Below are 19,180 nucleotides of genomic sequence, written 5' to 3'. Positions count from 1 at the left end.
GTATGCGTAGTGAAAAACTCAGGCGACGTAAGCTAAAAATAGATTGACTTACGCGCGCTACTGCGCACGCTCAGAACATGTTTTCTTCCTTTGAACGCCGCGCGTCTAAAATCTAAAGCTCCCTGTAAATGAACTGGAAACTTCTTTAGAGGGAAACAACACTATAGATATCTAGTGAATTCAGACCCCCAAAAAATTCCTATCGTTATTCTCGGCACAAAATGGGATGGTAGTCTTGAGTGACATGGGGTTAATTTATCATTTCTGTTTTAAAAACTGAGGTGTATTACTATAAGATTTCAGGCATGATGTTAGAAGACGTTTAAATCCAACCATGCAAAAATTTTGTGATGTTTGCCAAATAGGTGCTTGACCTTAAATTTTTCTCATGCCTACTGTGTGTATCATATATTTTGCATTAGTCTTGTATCTGCCATATCTGTAACAGTTCACTGATTATTCACAAAATAAATGCAGTGGTGTCGCCTGCCATACAATGAATGCAGTGTACATCGCCTCCAAGAGATGGGAGAATATCACAGACCTTGATTCTGAGAAAGGGATGACAATGAGCCGCATTTTAAATCAACAGGAAAACATACCGTTTTAGCCATAATGAAGAAAAAAACCTGTCCGCATGGATGAGCAGTAGTTAATATTTCATCAAGAAATGAGGTAAAGCTGATTATTGAAATCAAGTCAGCTCCACTTGAAATAGGGCAAAGTCTCTCTCTCTTCCTCCTCCTCCTCCTTTTCTTAAATTGTTCCTCATTTCATGCTCATCTTTTGATGCGGGTGGAGTGCGTGCCACCTGGGAATTTTTCTCCAGCCGAGGACATTCCGTGCTAAATCGGGCAGACTGGTACTTCCAAAGACGACAACCGTGCACGGGCAGCAAATGCAAACGTTTCGCAGACTCGCTGCCAGATTTGATCTGTCCTTGACATTTCGAATAATGTGCACCTTTACTCCAAATCTACCCCACCCCATCCCCATCCTTTTTACACCCCCCCCCCCCCACAGTGTTTTGTTATTTTTTAATGAGTTTGTCATATATGGCTGTGTGTAGTGTTCAATTGAAGATTCCTATCATTCAGCCATGTATGCATAGTTTATGTATTTGTGAATGTAGTGCATTTTGCGTGGGTGTGAATGTCTATATGTCTGTGTGTTTGTGTGTGTGTATGAATATTTGATTTGTTTGGATGTAAATTTGTGAACTTGTTGTACATAATATACAAACAGTGATTCATTCTTTCCTGCTGTCTTTTGTTGTTGTTTTTCTGCAGTACAGTGTAAAAATGATAGCGTGAAGTGCAGTATACTTGTCATTTTACATGTGGAGACGGAGAGACAGAGAGGTTCTCATATGAACAATATCATATACACTGTAGATGTGATTTGCATACATGTACCTTGAGACCAACAGAAATCTGTTTGGCATACATGTATGAAGACATTTACTTACAGTTGTAGGATATTTGAATAGTATTTAATGAGAGTGCCGAATCGGATCTGTAAAAAGCCATAGCATTGAGATCTTTTTTTTTTTTTTCTTTTGGATATGCATATACATTGTATAGGGACAGTTTTATGGTATAACTTTTTAAAAAGGCAGCATATCATTAATATGACATGCAAGAGAACCCTGCAAGGGGTTGTTAGTCATGTATATATACCTTCTATTATATTCTTATTAGTTTAAAACTAAAAAGAGACTCAAAATTTTATTTTACTGGAGACTGCCAGCAAGAAATTGACTTCCAGATTAATGGAAGATGTGTAAAAATGTTGACAGAAGTGACACTTTGTAATCAGGGTATATCTGAAGTATGTCTTTCAAGAAAAAGTGAATAATTATGGTGACATACAATGTGCAAAACCAGTGGGACTTGTAGCACAAGTCATGTAGACGTTGCTGTACCCAAATAGATTTCTTGAATTGCCGGAGTGACAGAATAACTTGCATTGAAATGACAGTTACACTCTACAAGCTAGTGTTGCTCCTATGTACGTAGCTACAGTGAGGTCAGTGACACTTTTTGCTGTGCTGCCTCATTTATAATGACTCTCTCCATGGGAGCAGAAATATATTAACTTCTTTTGCATGGTTGAAGTTGAGTCCACGTCATGCTCAAACATGTGGGGGATTGCCCCTGTTGTCTGGGGGGGGTTACAACAATGTACAGTACGTATAAGAAACAGTCGTCCATACACGGTGTATGTTAAATGTGGAAATGCCCATGATACAATGTAATAGGGTAGGATATTTATATGTAATCAGTAGTAGATGTGAACGCACTACACTGTCCCAAACATTCACTTTATCTTTATATAATGTATCCATCCTTTCTTAATTCCTCCCTCTATTTATCTATCCGTCTATCTTCCTGTCTGCCTGTCTGTCTGTCTATCTATCTGTCTATCTATCTATCTATCTATCTATCTATCTATCTATCTATCGACAGTATCTACCCGGTATCATCTACTAGTATCTCTATGTTTTAATACCTGCACATATACATGTATGTCTGCATCCATCTCTGTACCTATCTTGCATTATTATAATCTACTTTCTCATGAACATTTCACTTTTCAAGTTTCCACTTTAATTACTTTTGCAAATTTTTCTTACTCTCCAAGTTTTTTTTTTTTCTCTATCTCACCTTCTAATTTTTTTCCCACTAATTCTCTCTCAATGATAATAAAGTGTCCTTAACAATTTGCTTTTATTTTGGCTGACATATATTTTCTCTATTCCGATGCAGAGGCATGAGCCGTCGCTGACAATAAGGGAGCAACAGTGCCTGACATTTGAGGGTTTCGCTCGCCTCCTGATGGACCAAGATAACTATGCATTCCCAAATGAGCAGCTCCTGGCTTGCAAACAGGTAAAACAACAACAACAACAACAACAACAACAACAACAACAGCAGCAGCAGCAGCAACAGAAACAACAACAACAACAACAACACTTACAACTACATCCACCACAATCACCACAATAACAACAACAACAACAACAACAACAGTCACAACAACAACAACAACAACAACAACAACAACAACAACAACAACAACAACAACAACAGAATTGTGCAAGGACCAGGACCTGGGCTTGGATCTGGGCCCGTGCTGGGGCCCTTCTGTGGGACAACACACACGTAAACATATTGAAGGCCAATTCCCGGCTTGACTTGGCGTGGATAGATCACCCATCTGGTCAGTTGTCACAGATTGTAGCGCTCGAAGCATTCTTCACAGTCCCCTACCCCCATATCTCACTTAACCCTTAACAACAAGCTGTGTGTGTATGTGTGATAGTGGCAAAAGATACTGACAGAGGTGTGTGTATTCATCAAGAGACAAAAATGAGGTTTGTCGAGAATTTACAGTCACCTTGAGTGTATCGTGACATACGCGGGACACCGTCTTCCTTATTACGCATCAAAGTCCATTCAATTTTACACGAGGGGCATGATAAAGTGATTCATGCACGCATGCAATATTAAAAGCGTATCGACATGGTGATTCAAAATAATTGATAATGATAGAATATTATGGCAAAATGATATTTAATACTGACAAATCAAAACTTTCACTCACAAAGGTGCATCGCATTAGCCCATCCTCTTCTAGGAATGGCCCCTTTTTTTGTTCTATTGGCTAATAACGGTATTGTCAGTTTTTGCTCGTTCCTCGTTGCGCCTGATGTAGCTGTCAGTAATGATGTGACCTTTAAATCAATTTTCCTAACCTTTCACTTCTCTGCTTATATGACTGTATGCCTTTCATTTTGAGTCAATATGAACACAGAGAGAGAGATTTCCCTTTGAAGGTTGACCTGTTTCTCATGATTCAATCATATTTTTTTTTCTTTACCTCCCCTCCCCCTCCCCCCTCCCCCCACAGGAGCTTACTCATCCTCTCTCCCACTACTACGTGGCCTCCTCTCATAACACTTACCTCACGGGCCACCAGCTCCGCGGAGAGTCTTCGGTAGAGCTCTACTCCCAGGTGGGCGGGGCTTATTTCAACACTCTGGAATCAAAATACCAAATCGAGCCTCTTGCTTTGCTTTGCACATTGCATTTATTCATGCTGATTTGATCGACTTTATGTAGATGACTACAGATTTCAACCAAGTATCTATAGTATTTTTTCAAAAGAAACCCATATTGGTAAAATATGTGATGTGTCTCCCATAATGAATTTAAATGAAATGAACGTCAAATTGCACATGAGGTAGGCATGTAAGTAGTGCTTATGATGATACAGCATTTTGGGTAATGTTGTTCTTATGAAATTGTTTGACTTTTTTGTTTGTTTTCAAAGATATTAGTTATGTATTTTTGTTGACAAAGGTGGATATTTTTGCTGATGTAGGAGGAGTACATAAGCAATTTTGTGCCTTTGCACCATGATTCTGCACCAGATTAGGACAAAAAAAAGTGAGTGGATATGAGAAATAGGGGTTGTACATGTACAATGTATGTTTTGGAGCAAGCAGGCTCTTTGTGCTTGTGCCATTTACACATTGTAAATGTGCAATGGTTTATTTTTTGAAGTATCAGAAATAAAAAAAGCAGGAAATTATGTATTTTCACTATCTCTTCCAGAAATGTGAATACTGTAAAAGTGGATATTTTCGCGTGACTAATTTTTCGCGGTAGGCTGGGTCAGAATAGTTTCGCGTGTTTTTAATCCCGCGGAATCAAGACATCACGCACAGGAACGTATGGCAAGCAAAAATATTCGCGTGTTTTTATTTTCGTGCTAGTTTCTGGTTGCGCGAAATGCGCGAAAATTTCAACACCGCGAAAATTTCCACTTTTACAGTAATGCCATGTGCACATATATGAAACAGTTATTCTATACCCATCAGATGTAAATGTTTGTATGTATGTATGTATGTTTGTATGTATGTAATGTATGTATGTATGTATGTATGTAATGTATGTATGTATGTATGTATGTATGTATGTATCCATTCATACGTTTGTACATACACATTTTATGAGTGGACATCATGTGTATTATATACATGTAGTATGTTATGTAATATCAACAAATTTCAAAAGATTGCAGATGATTCGATAGGTCAGTGCTTACAACTGACCTAACTTGAGACCACTGTCCATGTCTTGTGGCTGCTTCTGACTTGTAGGTTCTGCTGACCGGTTGTCGTTGTGTCGAGCTGGACTGCTGGGATGGAGATGATGGCTCTCCGGTCATCTACCACGGCCACACCTTGACCTCAAAGATCAGTTTCAGGGTACAGTGACATCTTTGAACCACATTTCGTGTAGCTGTGATGTACTGGTCCATTTACATAGTGCTATGCGGAATACTTTTTTCTCGAAGTAGTTTTCTCTTTATATCTGGGCCAATAATTTGAAAGGAGCCTTTCCATTTAATTATTGCCATTGATTCATTATTGTTCTTTTATTTATTTATTCATTTATTATTTTCTCTTTTTGGTGTAGATGATGCAGAAAGGAATACATCATGAGTGAATATCAAAAGCTTTTTTTGTCTCAGTCAATACCGTGGTTTATGATCAACGTTGCTGGAGAATTCAGTGAAGAATTTTACATCTTATTTCTTCTTAAGAAATGTTTAGCTCTGATTACAGAAAAGTTCAGTAAGTTCAGGTGGCTTTATGGCTTTGAGAAAGCAAGAATGCACTCATATAACACAATATGATACGCAATATTCATTTCATATCTAATCTTTTCACTAAGAAGAAAAATATCTGCTGTGTGCAATATTTTAGCTGTAGTGTGCCAAGTTATGCAACTAGCATTCACTTAACTCCTTCCCCCCCTCCCCCAAAAAAGGTTGGAATGTAAGATGACAATGTAAATCACCCCGCGTGGAAGTGAATGTGGTACAGAAGAGATTAAGAGGAGTATGTATTCCCACTTCATTGAAAGACAGCTTGAATGTTGGAGAAAAGAAATCAAGCGAGTGTGAAGTAAGGCAGTGTAAAATCATGGAAAAAGGCACCAATTGAGATTGTTTATACATGAAGACATGTGCTTTGCAATGGGAACTTTGCGCAGTGTATTATGTTTTACATGCTACACCCCTCCCCCTTCTTTTGATCCCCCTCTCTACACCCCAAATTCTCCAAACAGGAAGTGGTGGAGGCCATCAACAGGTCGGCGTTCATCGCCAGCGACTATCCCATCATCCTCTCCGTCGAGAACCACTGCTCCTTACAGCAGCAGACGAGGATGGCCCAGATATTCAGCGTAAGTAAGGCGGAAAGCGAGGCCCCATTCTCCTCCCCCCCCCCCCCCCCACCCCCAATCCTGTTCCCATCTGGGGAATGTCGCATTCCAACCCTCCAGCCCCCCGTGCACTTGAGAGGCAGGATATGTATGTTTTGTGTTGCTGTGGCAACCGAGTGCCAGCCATTGGCTACTGCTTGCCTCTTCACTTTCTATGAATGTGTTTGTATGTGTCCGACATGCTTTCTTCTCTCAGTGAAAGAGGAAATATGAAGGAAAATGTTATTAATAATTTTGGTTTGTGATATTTACACCGGACGGCATAAAAGACCACTGCTCTAATGTAAGAGAATATACGGCAGAGAGAAAAGTGTATTTCCCTCGCAAGATAAAACTCTGGGAGGCTCTGTTCCATAAAATCTCTTGTGTATAATCAAGGAGGTTCAAGAGAATGGAGTCACAACTGTCTTATTTCCTTTACTAGATGTTCGATGCCGCCGCTCAGAAATATTTGAAGCATGTGCCAAACAGGATCTGCCACGCAGATAGGAAGACAATTGACTCGTGTCTCATTGCATAATCACCAGCCACTTTCTAAGGAAGATATGTCTTTGTGATGGTAATTACTTTTCGCTATCCCTTCTTATACAAGGTAGGTGGTACAGACATGAGGATGTGTGAATAGAAATTGTGCAAAAAATGCTGAAATAAAGATGAAAATTACACGACTGGGCATACCCGGGCACTAATCTGATATATCTATCAATAAAGAATTATATTTGAAGATTATTCCAGGTCAGTTTTATTTGTCGGAATTAAGCGGAAAAGTGATAAAACCGGCTTTCCAGAATGGTACAGTTTTAAACATTTTCACATGATACAGCTCTGATTTACACTTTTACACAAATTTCTGCACGGGATTGATTTTTGTTTTACATGCTTTATCATAAGTGAAATTTCATTTAAGTAAGCAAAATATGGCCAATATTATGTTAACGTTCAAAATGAATCTTCAGATTGCTCAGCAAGACGGCGGATTCGAACATTGATCATCAAAGGCACAAATGCAGCTGTGAAATTCTTTTGTACATCAAAAGAAATCTGTCAACTGTTTGAATAATTACAGCCAGTTGGAACTCCAACTCTTAAACCGCCTTGGTATAATGTATATTTACAGTGTAATCGTAAACATTGAATGGACAACAGTCTCTTATGGTTAATTTTTCAGGTTGGAGCCATTCTTTGGTGTGGAATTGACTTTTTTTTGGGGGGGGGGGGTTTAGTCATACAATATTTAAATTCTTTTTTACATCACCTGGTATGGATGAAAGAGAACTGTTGCATTACAAACACTGTTTTTTGCTTAATTTGTTCTTGTTTTTTTTGTTTTGTGCTTGTAGCAGTCTAACTTTTTGATCACATATGGGCTACTTATGAATTAACTGTGTACATTTTGTCACTACGTAACCTCTTCACTTCATAAAAAACCAAAGCTATTTTGTGGCAATATCTCTTCCTCCAACTAATCAGTGTCTGTGATATGAACACACAAGTGTGCCCAAGACTAACCCTGAAAGTATTGAGGAGTGCAGTTGATCGTCAGCAAAAGAGACGAGGCATGAAGCATGAGACTAATTAACTCGCTCCAGTACTGACATTTATCGAATGGGAGGTGCGGAATAAAATGTCAGTACGTAATGGGGCAGTATACAGTAGTAGCAGAAATGGTCATGGTTTTGACGGAATTGAAAGGTGAGAATGCATGAATGATATATGCATGAAAATTGCAGGCCCGCGGTGTTTGAATCAGAGAGGAATGAAGAATGCGATGTGATGGATATGTTTTCCAGTCGGCGTCGATCCTGCATGAGCGCGGAAATTGATAGAAAGAAGAAAAAAATATGAGCACCAGAGCCAGGGGAAATTAATGAAAAGCAGCATCACAAGTTTAACATTTGGAACACACACCCTCAATGGCCCAATGGCCCAATGAGTTGCGACATTGCTGTTGCTGTAAATGCAAACGGGAGGGGGGGGGGGAGGAGGATGAGAGAACAGGCCATGAACAAGAGGGACTGTGGCTGTTTTGAATGCCTGATTGGAATGTGAATTAAAACCCAACATGGCTGGCAGCAAAACTTGCTGCCTAACTCTCTGAGTGCGATGAAGAAAGGACAGCTCTGTGTATGTAACATCTCAATCGACTTCTCTCTCCAAGGCACGAGAGGGAAGGGGGAGGTCAGAGAACCAAAAATGATTCTTGTCTTTCTCATCAGAATTGTTTTTCCAGCCATTAAAGGTAGTGTCTGGATGAGCGATGGAAATTTGAAGAATGGATTGAATATTGTTGGCTTTTATGCCTGCTGCAATCTGTGGCTCATATGTGGTTCATATGGTGGATGGACCTCAGGAAGTACAGGTCATTGGTTTCAAAATACTGCTGTTAACCAATTGAAGTCTTTTGTTGAGGCGTGTTCAAAGAAGGCACAAAGACTGAGCTCTGACCTTGGGTATTGCCCTTTCAACACTAAACCCTCGTGTGAAAAAAAAAAAAATGTCAATCACACTAAAAGTGAGATTGATCTTCATTTACATGTCTCAGATTTGGAAAAACAAAAGTTAAACATGTAAACATGTAAACATGTAAACACAAGTTAATTTTGGCATGGCATTTATCTGCTCTTTCATCAAGTGTGACTGTATTTGCTCCCCCCCCCCCCCCCCCCGGCATAATTATTGTACATACATGTACATGTATATATTTGTGGTATGTAGAATATTTGCATTCCTCCCATCTCGGTGCATCTGTCACCAGCACAACATTGGTCGTCGACGTACAATGAAGTGTACAGGATTACCAGATTTTGTATAAATCTGTATGCCAATATTAAGCTTACAAGCAATCTTTTTATTTTTTTTTTGGGTGGCACAATGTGCCTCGTTGATACCATTTGCTGACTATTGCTTGTCACCTGGGGTAAACCAGGAGGGTTCAGTACCATCCAGGCATTTTCTGGTGTGGGTGGATGAGTGGACTAAACATTAGTTTACCCTCCTCTCTGTGATGAATAAATGAAATGGGATCTACACATATGTGAGTCATAACTCCCTCTTACACGGGACCTGTCCATCCTAAAAGCAGAGAGCTTTTGCTTCTTACTCAAGCAGATGGCATGATTACATGTAAAATTGCTCAGCTAGACTTAATGGGAATCCAATCCAAGCCATTTGATTGCCAGGCAGACACACTAATGACTGAGCCGCATCACTCCTAATCTTTTGATGTGAAACTGCAAAAATGTAGGAGTTTATGTGCGGCCAGATTATATTGAAAGTCCACATGAGTTTAGATGCAGGTCTTGGTCATCATGTGTTCAATAACATTTTTGTATGTGTTTGCCTTTTTCTCTTCTGTGCAGGAGGTCTTTGGCGAAAAGCTGGTGAGCAAGTTCCTCTTTGAGTCAGACTACAGCAGCAATCCCCGCCTGCCCAGCCCCGAGCAGCTCAAGCACAAGATCTTAATCAAGAACAAGAAGCTGAAGGCCCACCAGGCACCTGTTGACCTCCTCAAGCACAGGGTGGGTGTGGTCACTGGGTGTGATCTAATGGGTGTGGTCTATTGGGTGCGGTCTAATGGGTGTGGTCTAATGGATGTAGTCTAATGGGTGTGGTCTACTGGGTGTGGTCTGCTGGGTACAGTCTGCTGGGTCTGGTCTACTGGGTGTGATATATTGGGTGTGGTCTATTAGGTGTGGTCTACTGAATGTGGTCTATTGGGTGTGGTCTACTGGGTGTGGTCTATTGGGTGTGGTCTACTGGGTGCAGTCTACTGAGTGGTCTATTGGGTGTGGTCTATTGGGTGTAGTCTATTGGATGTGATCTACTTTTTTTCCTTCAATTACAACATGAGCAGTAAAATAACAGGGTTGTACTCACTTATTGTCTCCTATGTGCTTGTAACACAGATCAAACATAAAACCATGGCATAGTATCAGATATGAAGAGTTGTCAAGAAGTACAAGTTAACTTCACATTACGTAGATGTTATACAGGACCAACGTTGTCTTTAATTTTGCTTGTGGCTAAATGGTCATGGAGATTGAAAAGGAATATTTGAACACCATAGAATACCTTGACTCTGAAATAAGATGTGGCCATCATACATCTTGTGTTTTGCTCAGGTTATGCAACTGGTCAATGAGCACAAGAGTTCAAAGGTGGACCTGCTGGGTTCGGCCACCAACTCCGTTTCCATGGGCGACATCTCGGAAGAGGAGGATGACGACTTCTTCGAGGATGCCTACGAGGAAGTACTTCCCGTTGATGGTAATGGAGGCAAAGTAGAGCAATGCAATTGGACTACTTTATTTGCCAGTGTTTAACCCGCAGACATGTTTAATCTTCCTGTGCGTGATGTATTGATTCCGCGGAATTATAAACACGCGAAAACCTTCTTACCTGTCCAAGCGTGAAAAATTAGTCGCGCAAAAATATCACTTCCACTTTTACAGTAACCCAAACATGACCAGATATATTGTATCTATCTACACACCTGGACCAAAAGGAAAATATGTTACAGGTGAAACATCTCACCTAAAGATGTGATCCTTGGCCAAGGCATTGAACCCAGAAACTCGTTTCTGAAGGTTTCAGGGCCAAGTCCACTATATCCCTATGAATTTGCTTGAAGTAGAGGAAATGTTTCACTTTTGTGGTAATGTGATGCTTCCGATATGAATTCAATTCAATTAAACATCTTCTGCATGTTACATGTTTTCTTGTTCTGATGTGCTCTCAGATAATATTCCAGATAACTCTGTGGAGTTTGGCAAGCCTCCCCTCGGTCGCCTGGCATCCACACAGTCGGAGGGTTCAGAGTCGCCCGTCCCCGACGAGCTCAAACTCAAGGGTACCTTGGCTAACGGAAAGCACAAGCAAGTGGCAATCTTCTAATTGTGATGTTTAGTGATGACCATTCAATTTTCAATTTTCAACTTTCAGTTTTTATGTTTCTTAAGTAGTGGTGGACTATTTTTACGTCTTGTGCAAACACCTCTTTCACTCACCTTTTGATAAATTGTAATGCCATTTACTGACATTTGCAGCCATTCTTTTCAATCAAGAATTCTGCAATTCAAAATATTTGCATTGGAAAATACAGTGCTGCATACTTATAGATGACAGTACATACAATATCTTGATATTTACTACTATAACACACTTATTATATGTTCAATTTAGCAATGATGATTGGATAAAACGTCAATTACATTTTAGGGTACAGGTGTAGAGCTTATTGGTATTCCAAATTTGCTCAAAAAACCTTTGACTCTTTTCTTCTTTTTTTTTTTGCTATTTGGTGATTCAATTTCACTTTCAACATAATACAAATGGATTTGTTGATGACAAGTGCCAAAAGGGCAATAAAATCTTTAGGGAAGCCAATTTTTTTTTAAACAAAAATGTGGATTTTATGGGTGTAATTAATGGGCAATATGACTATAAAGGCTTGGGCCTGTGCAAAATTTCCTCAGTTTTGATATATTACTATATATTCAAAGTGAGGAAATCATGTCTTCCATCATCAGCGGACTCTAAGTAATAATTCCCATTATTATGATATTTCTGTAGGAGAAGTGGTAGTGGCAGCCAGATCATGCCTCAAGCCGGTGACCGTAACTATGGCGACGACTTCTACAAGATGGCCCAGGTCAAGCACAAGAAGAAGAAAGAGACAAGCCAGATTTCACCGGAGCTCTCTGACCTGGTCATCTACACCCAGGCGGTCAAGTTTCCCGGCTTTAGCAGCTCCGGGGAGCAGACAATCGGCACCCCGAAGGAGAGCAAGCAGCTCGGTCGCCGTAGCAACCGGTCCAGCACACAGACAAGTGCCTCCAGTAGTCCTGTCCCAGCGACAAAGGACAATACCAAGAGTGAGTGAAAAACTCATTGACCTACACTAAAGCAGAGCAAGCAGTATGGATATACAGGGTGGTGTTGTTAAACTCTTTTATTTGCCACGTTCGCAAGTCCGAATCAGTCGACGGCGTGCCAACTTCGCATACTCTGCTCAAACGTACAAACCCGCCCAAACCGATCGATAAATCGCCAAATACCGCAATACAATGAAAGCTGTTCTCGTGCTTCCGTTCGTCTCACATAGCTTGCATTCTATGTGGTGATTGACTATCAAGCAGTGTTTTCTAATAGATTTGCATATGAATTCTAAGTTTATCTCACAATTTTGTATGCAAAAGGCATGCCTTTGCAGTAATGTAGCTACTGGTCGTTTCAAAGAAAAACAATAATCAATTTCTGATACAATTTTCATCTAAGCAAAGCTTCTACAGCTTTGCTCACTACATGTCCAGCTTAACAGAAGTCTATATAAAGCAGTAACATAGATTTGAAAAACAGAATGTTTTCTCAAAGCATGACTATGTTGGTGTCCTAGAATAATGTGGCACACAGGGGGTTTCCACCATGGCACATAAAGAATTAAGCTCTTTCATCCCAGTATTGTGTCTGTGGTAGAAAGGGAGTTAGCATCAACTGTATTCAAAGTGTATTAAGTCTGTTTATCATGAAGAAGTTGGAAACATGGACTCTTGTCTTACCATACACTGTTTTCTTGCATCAGGCTCAAATCCTCCACAATCCTCCATTCAAATTTTGTAGTGTCATTCCTTGGGAATATATATATGCTTTTACCATTTAGAAATGCCACCTGCAAGCTAAGGTCTGTATAAGTTCTGTGTATGCAGAGTTGGTGTGAAACAATGTCCAAGCTAATTTTCTATTTTCAAAGCAGACAAATGACAGCCATGCTTACTCTCATAGCTTCCAACCTTTGCAGTCTGTTGTGAAATAAACTGCAGAACACATGTGCATAGGCCTATGTACCTTTCAGGATTCAAAACGAGGATCTCCTTTCAAAGACCACAGTGGCTTGTCCACTACTCCACTGAGCCCCTGTGGGTATATAGTGGTACATAAATGTCAATTTTTGTATTCTTTCAAGTGGTTAATGGTCTTAAAGTTATATATATATTTTTTTTAGAAAGAAAAGGTCTTGTCGATCGTATCTTTGTTTTCCCCCTCTTGATGCTCCCGCACAGGTAGTGAAGACAGCCCGCAGATCAACGGGTCGCCCGAAGAGCGTAAGTTGCAGCATTCCTCCATCCTGTCCCAGTCGCAGCAGGGCCTGGTGGCCGAGAAACTGACCGCCTACATCCAGACACCAAAGTGCTTCCACATCTCCTCCGTCAACGAGAGCAACCTCAAGCGGATGTTCCGCAAGTACTCCACCAAGTTTGTCGAATATCCTTTGGATGGCATGAAATGTTCATTGTAATTTATTTATATATATAATATAATATTCAGCACGTACCTGTAATAGCCACTATTGATTATCATAGGAACCCTTGATTTATTAAGTTGATGTGTATGTTTCTCATTTGTAGGTGGGTGGACAGCTTGCGCCAACAAAAGTGGAATATTGTACTGGCCCTGGAACTGTACAGGTGTTTGGTACAGTTTAGTAAAACACACTTAAAAATCACGACTTCAACATGAAGACTTGGTTTTAGAGTTATAATGGCTAGGTGTTCTAGCAAAATAATGTATAAAGTAAAAAAATAAAAAAGATGAAAAGCAGCAAGAGCAACACTAGTATACAAAGACCACTCACTGTTTATTTAAACAACACTAGGTTTTAACATTATTATTATGGTCCATGCCGATTCCTTAATTAATATATAGGTCTGTCCATCCTTCCATCCAGATTACTGCATTAATGTGTACAATGTTTATTGTGCAGAACTGTGAGTTGTTAAAGAGCTCATCATGGGAATAAATGTAAAGGGATGATGTCGGAGTGCATCATCCAAAACTGCAGGACGAAAAGATTGTATGCTCACCGGCCACAGCACAGAATGGTACTTTTTTTTTTTTTTTAGCAAATGTCAATGATGGACAGTGGACCATTTGGACAGCAAGAATCATTGTACATGATTAAAATCATTGTGCCTGATTAATATAATGTTCCAAGTTTAGTTCTTCCTTAACGGCACGATCCTGAAATTCACGCATACCGAGTACCAGCTGATGAGGACGTACCCTGCTGGCATGAGGATAGACTCGTCCAACTACAACCCCTTCATCTACTGGGCCTTTGGCATTCAGCTGGTTGCCCTCAATTACCAGACTGATGGTGAGCCACCGATTGCTTGGCTCTGTTCCAGCAAATATGATTACTTGATACTTTATGTTGAGTCAAGAAAGCTACACAATCTAGGGAATCTCCTTAGCTGATGCATTTTCACAGAGATTTCTGTTTTCAGGTGAACGGAAATAAACAGTTTTTTTCCCCCCTTTTTTTACGTGTTCCCTGGCATGGGTTAGAAAGCTGTTTCAGAGATTAAGCGAGTTTTGCTGAAAATTGATGAACTTTCAAACAGCAGCTAAGATATCCCATGTCATCTCACAATGGATCACATGGTTTTATCATATGAGACACACACTTAAGAGGCTGCTATGTATTATGACCCCAAGTTACGCGCATTTACAATGTACCTTGAAAAGTTGAGAATTGAGTTTTTTTTCATTGAAGTTTGGAAGAATTCATAAATATGAAAATGTTGGAAAACTTAACAGTAAACATAACCTTCCAGACAAATTTTGTACTGCTCTTTAAATCATTTCCACATGTAGTTATGACTTTAATAACATTCCAGCATAACAGATCAAATTTTATATTGATCTGTTACCATCTTGTGTCTGGAAATGTCTTTGGAATAACAATGTCATTGTTTGTTGAATGATTGCAGACCCCAGCCTCCAGACGTACTTTGCTATGTTTGAGAGGACGGGGAACTGCGGCTACGTGCTGAAGCCCTCGGTGTTGTGGGACAAGAGCCATGCCCTCTTCAACCGCTTCAACGCCTACAACAAGTCCTTCGACGGCATTCCAATCAAGGAACTCACCATACAGGTATGAGTTTACCCTGCCCTGTTCTTCCAGTTCATTCTTGAATATCATCTCTCCTGTGAGTTCCTGTTAAGGAACTATTAAACAATGGCTAATGTGTGAACTTACCATATTCTGTGGACTATTAAAAGGATATGGATGATACTTTAGCTGATACTGTTGTACACAGCTATAATCCTGTTGGTTGTGCACAATGTTACAACAATTGCTATGCCATAGAAAGATTAAAAACTTTGTCTGAATGTTGGTGCCTACAAACGTATATCCTTGAAATTAGGTTGATGTTGGTCCATCCATGTCATGATCCTATTGAAATATAAAGTTAATGAGTCTCGGAGGTTTTGTGGAATGCATGCTCTTGGTCCCATATCCTGTCAGGAGCTGATTAGTGCAAGGACATTGCTGGTCAGTTGACGTAATGCTGGTCTGTCGACGTGTCATGATATGTTTGGTCTTGACCATTACTGGACAGGTCATATCTGGGCAGTTCCTTAGCCTGGCCTCCCCGCTGGGCAGCCCCTATGTGGAGGTGGAGGTGATGGGCGTGCCCGCCGACTGCGCCAAGTGGAAGACGAAGATCATCTCGCGCAACAGCGTCAACCCGATTTGGGAGGAGACGTTCACGTTTCAGGTGGCGTTTGAGGAGCTAGCCTTCCTGCGCTTCACAGTCTTTGACAGCAACAGCTCTAGCATGCTGGCCCAGAGGAGTGTACCCCTCATCCATCTCAGACAAGGTGTGGGGATCGATCCTGAGATCAATCAAATAAGGCAATGTGTGGCTGTATACTGAAAGAAAATCAAGATATGCATGAATTGGCTACATGTACATGTTGTATATTGGTAGAGAAAAGCTAGCTGTTATTCTCTTATTTGGCTAATATCTGACTCATCTGCTAATGTCTGATTAAGGCACAAATATGCAGGGATAGAGGAACAGTATTATGAGTCGAATAAATTCATGAAAGTGAGGGTGATGTAAGATTCCATCCCTTAAGCTTTTCACTCATGACAAATGTTTTCACAAGAAAACTTCATTTTATGGATAAAGAGGTGATAATACAAGGGTAGAATACATATAATGAAAAAAAAAAGACCCACAGAAATTCATACCTAAAGTGCAGCTAGATGCAAGAGATAAAAGCATTGCCTGTTCTCTCTTTCTCCCTTTCTCTGTTCCCCATGATCTTTGTTGCTAGGCTACCGGCATCTGAGGATGCGGTCCCCACAGAATGTTCCCCTGGAGATCACAACGCTCTTTGTCCACTCGCGGCTGGAGGAGATCCAGGACGTGGCCACTGAGGCCATCAACGAGTCGCGCCGTAAGAGGCAGATGCTGTCCAACATGCTGTACTACCACATCGGCAAGGACACGGACGCCAAGATGGAATTCAAAGAGGTTGGGAGCTTGTTGCAGTTAGCTCACATTAGACTGACTATGATGATGATGATGATGATGATGATGATGATGATGATGATGATGATGATGATGATGATGATTCACAGCATTTGTATGGCACCGTATATAACTGTTTAAAAACATACAAAGGTGCTGACTCCTCCAAGAGAGTTAGTAATTGAAGACGTGTGGCTAAAGATCACTTAGGCAGCATCTCTCTTTGTATCCAATAGCCATATTTTTGTTTTGGACATGAGTTATACATTTACTGAAATAGGTGTTTACCAGTTGCTTACAATTTGTAAATCTTTTGTTGATTTGACAAGTTAGGGAAACTCTTTTCTGACTAAAGGTATGTAGAGGATTTGAGCAAAAAAAGCAGGCTGCTTGAAGCAAACTGAAATAATTCTGATAGCAAAAAATGACATGACAAGGATAAAGGTTAGGGTAATGATGGTCCTTATATCAAACATGTCTGCAGTAGTTTTATCGTAGTTGTAGTGCTGATAACAGCAGTGGTGAAGTAGTATTTGTAGTGAATTGGATTTGAAAGTACTTGTAATAGTTGGAATTACATGTAATAATAAGGTTATTTATTAGAAGTGGCAGTAGTTATAGTAAAAGTAGTAGTACTGGTAGTAGTAGTAGTAATAGTAGTAGTAGTAGTAGTAATAGTAGTAGTAGTAGTAGTTAGTAGTAGTAGTAGTAGTAGTAGTTAGTAGTAGTAGTAGTAGTAGTAGTAGTAGTAGTAGTAGTAGTAGTAGTAGTAGTAGTAGTAGTAGTAAGTAGTAGTAGTAGTAGTGGTAGTAGTAGTAGTAGTGGTAGTAGTAGTAGTGGCAGTAGTGGAAGTAGTAGTAGTAGTGCATAGTATTAGTAGTGGTAGTAGTGGTAGTATTAGTAGTAGTGGTACATGTAGTAGTAGTAGTAGGGGTATTAGTTGTGGGGGTAAATAGATGATACACAGAAATTGTAAAGAAATATATGTACCAACAAAAGTGCTGGGAGTGTGATTGAAAATCATTCTTTTTTTTTGTGTTGCAGATGGTTGATGGTTCAGAGGTCAAGCGAAGAGCGTTCCCACTGACCGTCTACGGTGTGCTGGACAATGAGGTGACCACTACACTGAAGGCAACACAGGAAACCAAAGCACATGAGATAGTGGCACAGGTGGGTTGCATTTTAGACCTATCTGCAGGGACCTATTTTTTGATACAAACATGTAGGTTTTGATAAAAATGATATAAAGCAGAGAAACAGTTAAGTGCAACTTCCCCATTAGACAATCAGAATTATATAAATGGACGCTCAATTTTATGATCTATGTACGTATAAAGTGATATTTAGTGAGAAGAATTCTGCATCAGGCACAAACTCCTCAAGATGTTTTCACATTTTTTTTCATTATTCTATTTTGTACTAACAGTTTCGACTTTTTGCCACAAACGATACTCTCAAAGTATACCATGTTTTTATTGCTTGATACTCTTTGCAAGGATAGAGTTGATGTAGTGTAAACTTAATTTTTATGTCCTTTCTAGCGATCATTCTTTAATAATTAAAAGAATTATAGGATGGACATTATTGTACTACCATAGGCTGGCTTATATTCATGAAGATACACATAGCATGTGTATTACTTGAGATAGGAGAGCTGATTCTGCAATGATTTTTTTTTTTAAAACTAATTGTTGCTTTATCCCTCCATCTCAAAGGCCATGGGACGGGCAGAGCGCCCCCTGGAGTCCATGCACGACTACATCCTGGTGGAGGAGGTGCAGGAGACGTGGGATGACGAGTCCGAGGGGCGGACAGAGGAGCGCGTCCTGGAGGCCGATGAGAGGGTGATGGAGGCTCAGGCTAGCTGGACCGGAAAGGGGCGATTCCTACTCAAACACCTGCCGCAGGTATGTATACAGATCAATATGAAATGTTAACCCTTTACTTTCATCATTTTGCAGTTCCTCAATGGCTTTGTACTCGGAACACTAAGTTTCCGGAAGCAGGCACTTAACAGATTGAGGATGGGCTGATTTTGATATAGCACACATCTCACAAAGACACCTGCCTGAGTAAACTCAAGAGTACATGCAGTCTTCAATGAGTTGAAGGGAAATTCCATCAGGACATTATGTTGCTTTGTATGAAAACTGAAAAATCAGGGCAGTAGGTCAGTGAAAGAAATCAGGCACACATTAAGAGTTTGATACGAATTGTACAAACTAAAGAGAGTAGGCCTGCACATGTAAGACAAATTGGCGACTGTGTGATCCAGGTGCTGAGCTGCTCTCCCTTTGGTTTGCACACAAAAGTTTCTTCCGTGACAAATTTTCTTGTGGCCTGTTCTTAGTATGTGAGAATGAAGAGTTATATATTTCTTGAGTGACCTCCTCAATGGAACTCCTGTGTGAGCCCAGATTTAAAAAAGAAAAAAGAAAAAAAGAAGATTAATGAAAATGATCACTACTACAGTGTACTCTTACATCAGATGTATACAGCTTGTAGTGTATATATTTTTTATGGTACATGATGTGCCATCATAATGCTTTATTGCATGTTTGA

General features: G+C 40.1%; 1 protein-coding gene across 1 annotated transcript in view; it reads left to right on the top strand.

Moving 5' to 3' along the window:
- LOC140242063 (uncharacterized) overlaps positions 1 to 19,180 on the top strand; it is a 219,312-nt gene that overhangs the window by 194,164 nt on the left and 5,968 nt on the right. The window contains exons 23-37 of the mRNA XM_072321825.1: positions 2,769 to 2,891; positions 3,913 to 4,017; positions 5,168 to 5,275; positions 6,141 to 6,257; positions 9,656 to 9,814; positions 10,418 to 10,562; positions 11,035 to 11,170; positions 11,868 to 12,169; positions 13,355 to 13,556; positions 14,324 to 14,448; positions 15,065 to 15,228; positions 15,698 to 15,959; positions 16,422 to 16,621; positions 17,663 to 17,788; positions 18,334 to 18,525. Coding sequence (XP_072177926.1) covers positions 2,769 to 2,891; positions 3,913 to 4,017; positions 5,168 to 5,275; positions 6,141 to 6,257; positions 9,656 to 9,814; positions 10,418 to 10,562; positions 11,035 to 11,170; positions 11,868 to 12,169; positions 13,355 to 13,556; positions 14,324 to 14,448; positions 15,065 to 15,228; positions 15,698 to 15,959; positions 16,422 to 16,621; positions 17,663 to 17,788; positions 18,334 to 18,525 — 2,466 coding nt within the window. The remainder of the gene's footprint in view (positions 1 to 2,768; positions 2,892 to 3,912; positions 4,018 to 5,167; positions 5,276 to 6,140; positions 6,258 to 9,655; positions 9,815 to 10,417; positions 10,563 to 11,034; positions 11,171 to 11,867; positions 12,170 to 13,354; positions 13,557 to 14,323; positions 14,449 to 15,064; positions 15,229 to 15,697; positions 15,960 to 16,421; positions 16,622 to 17,662; positions 17,789 to 18,333; positions 18,526 to 19,180) is intronic.

This window comes from Diadema setosum, chromosome 18 (assembly GCF_964275005.1).
Source record: "Diadema setosum chromosome 18, eeDiaSeto1, whole genome shotgun sequence".
Taxonomy (NCBI): Eukaryota; Metazoa; Echinodermata; class Echinoidea; order Diadematoida; family Diadematidae; genus Diadema; species Diadema setosum.
This window is presented reverse-complemented; position numbering and strand designations above follow the sequence as displayed.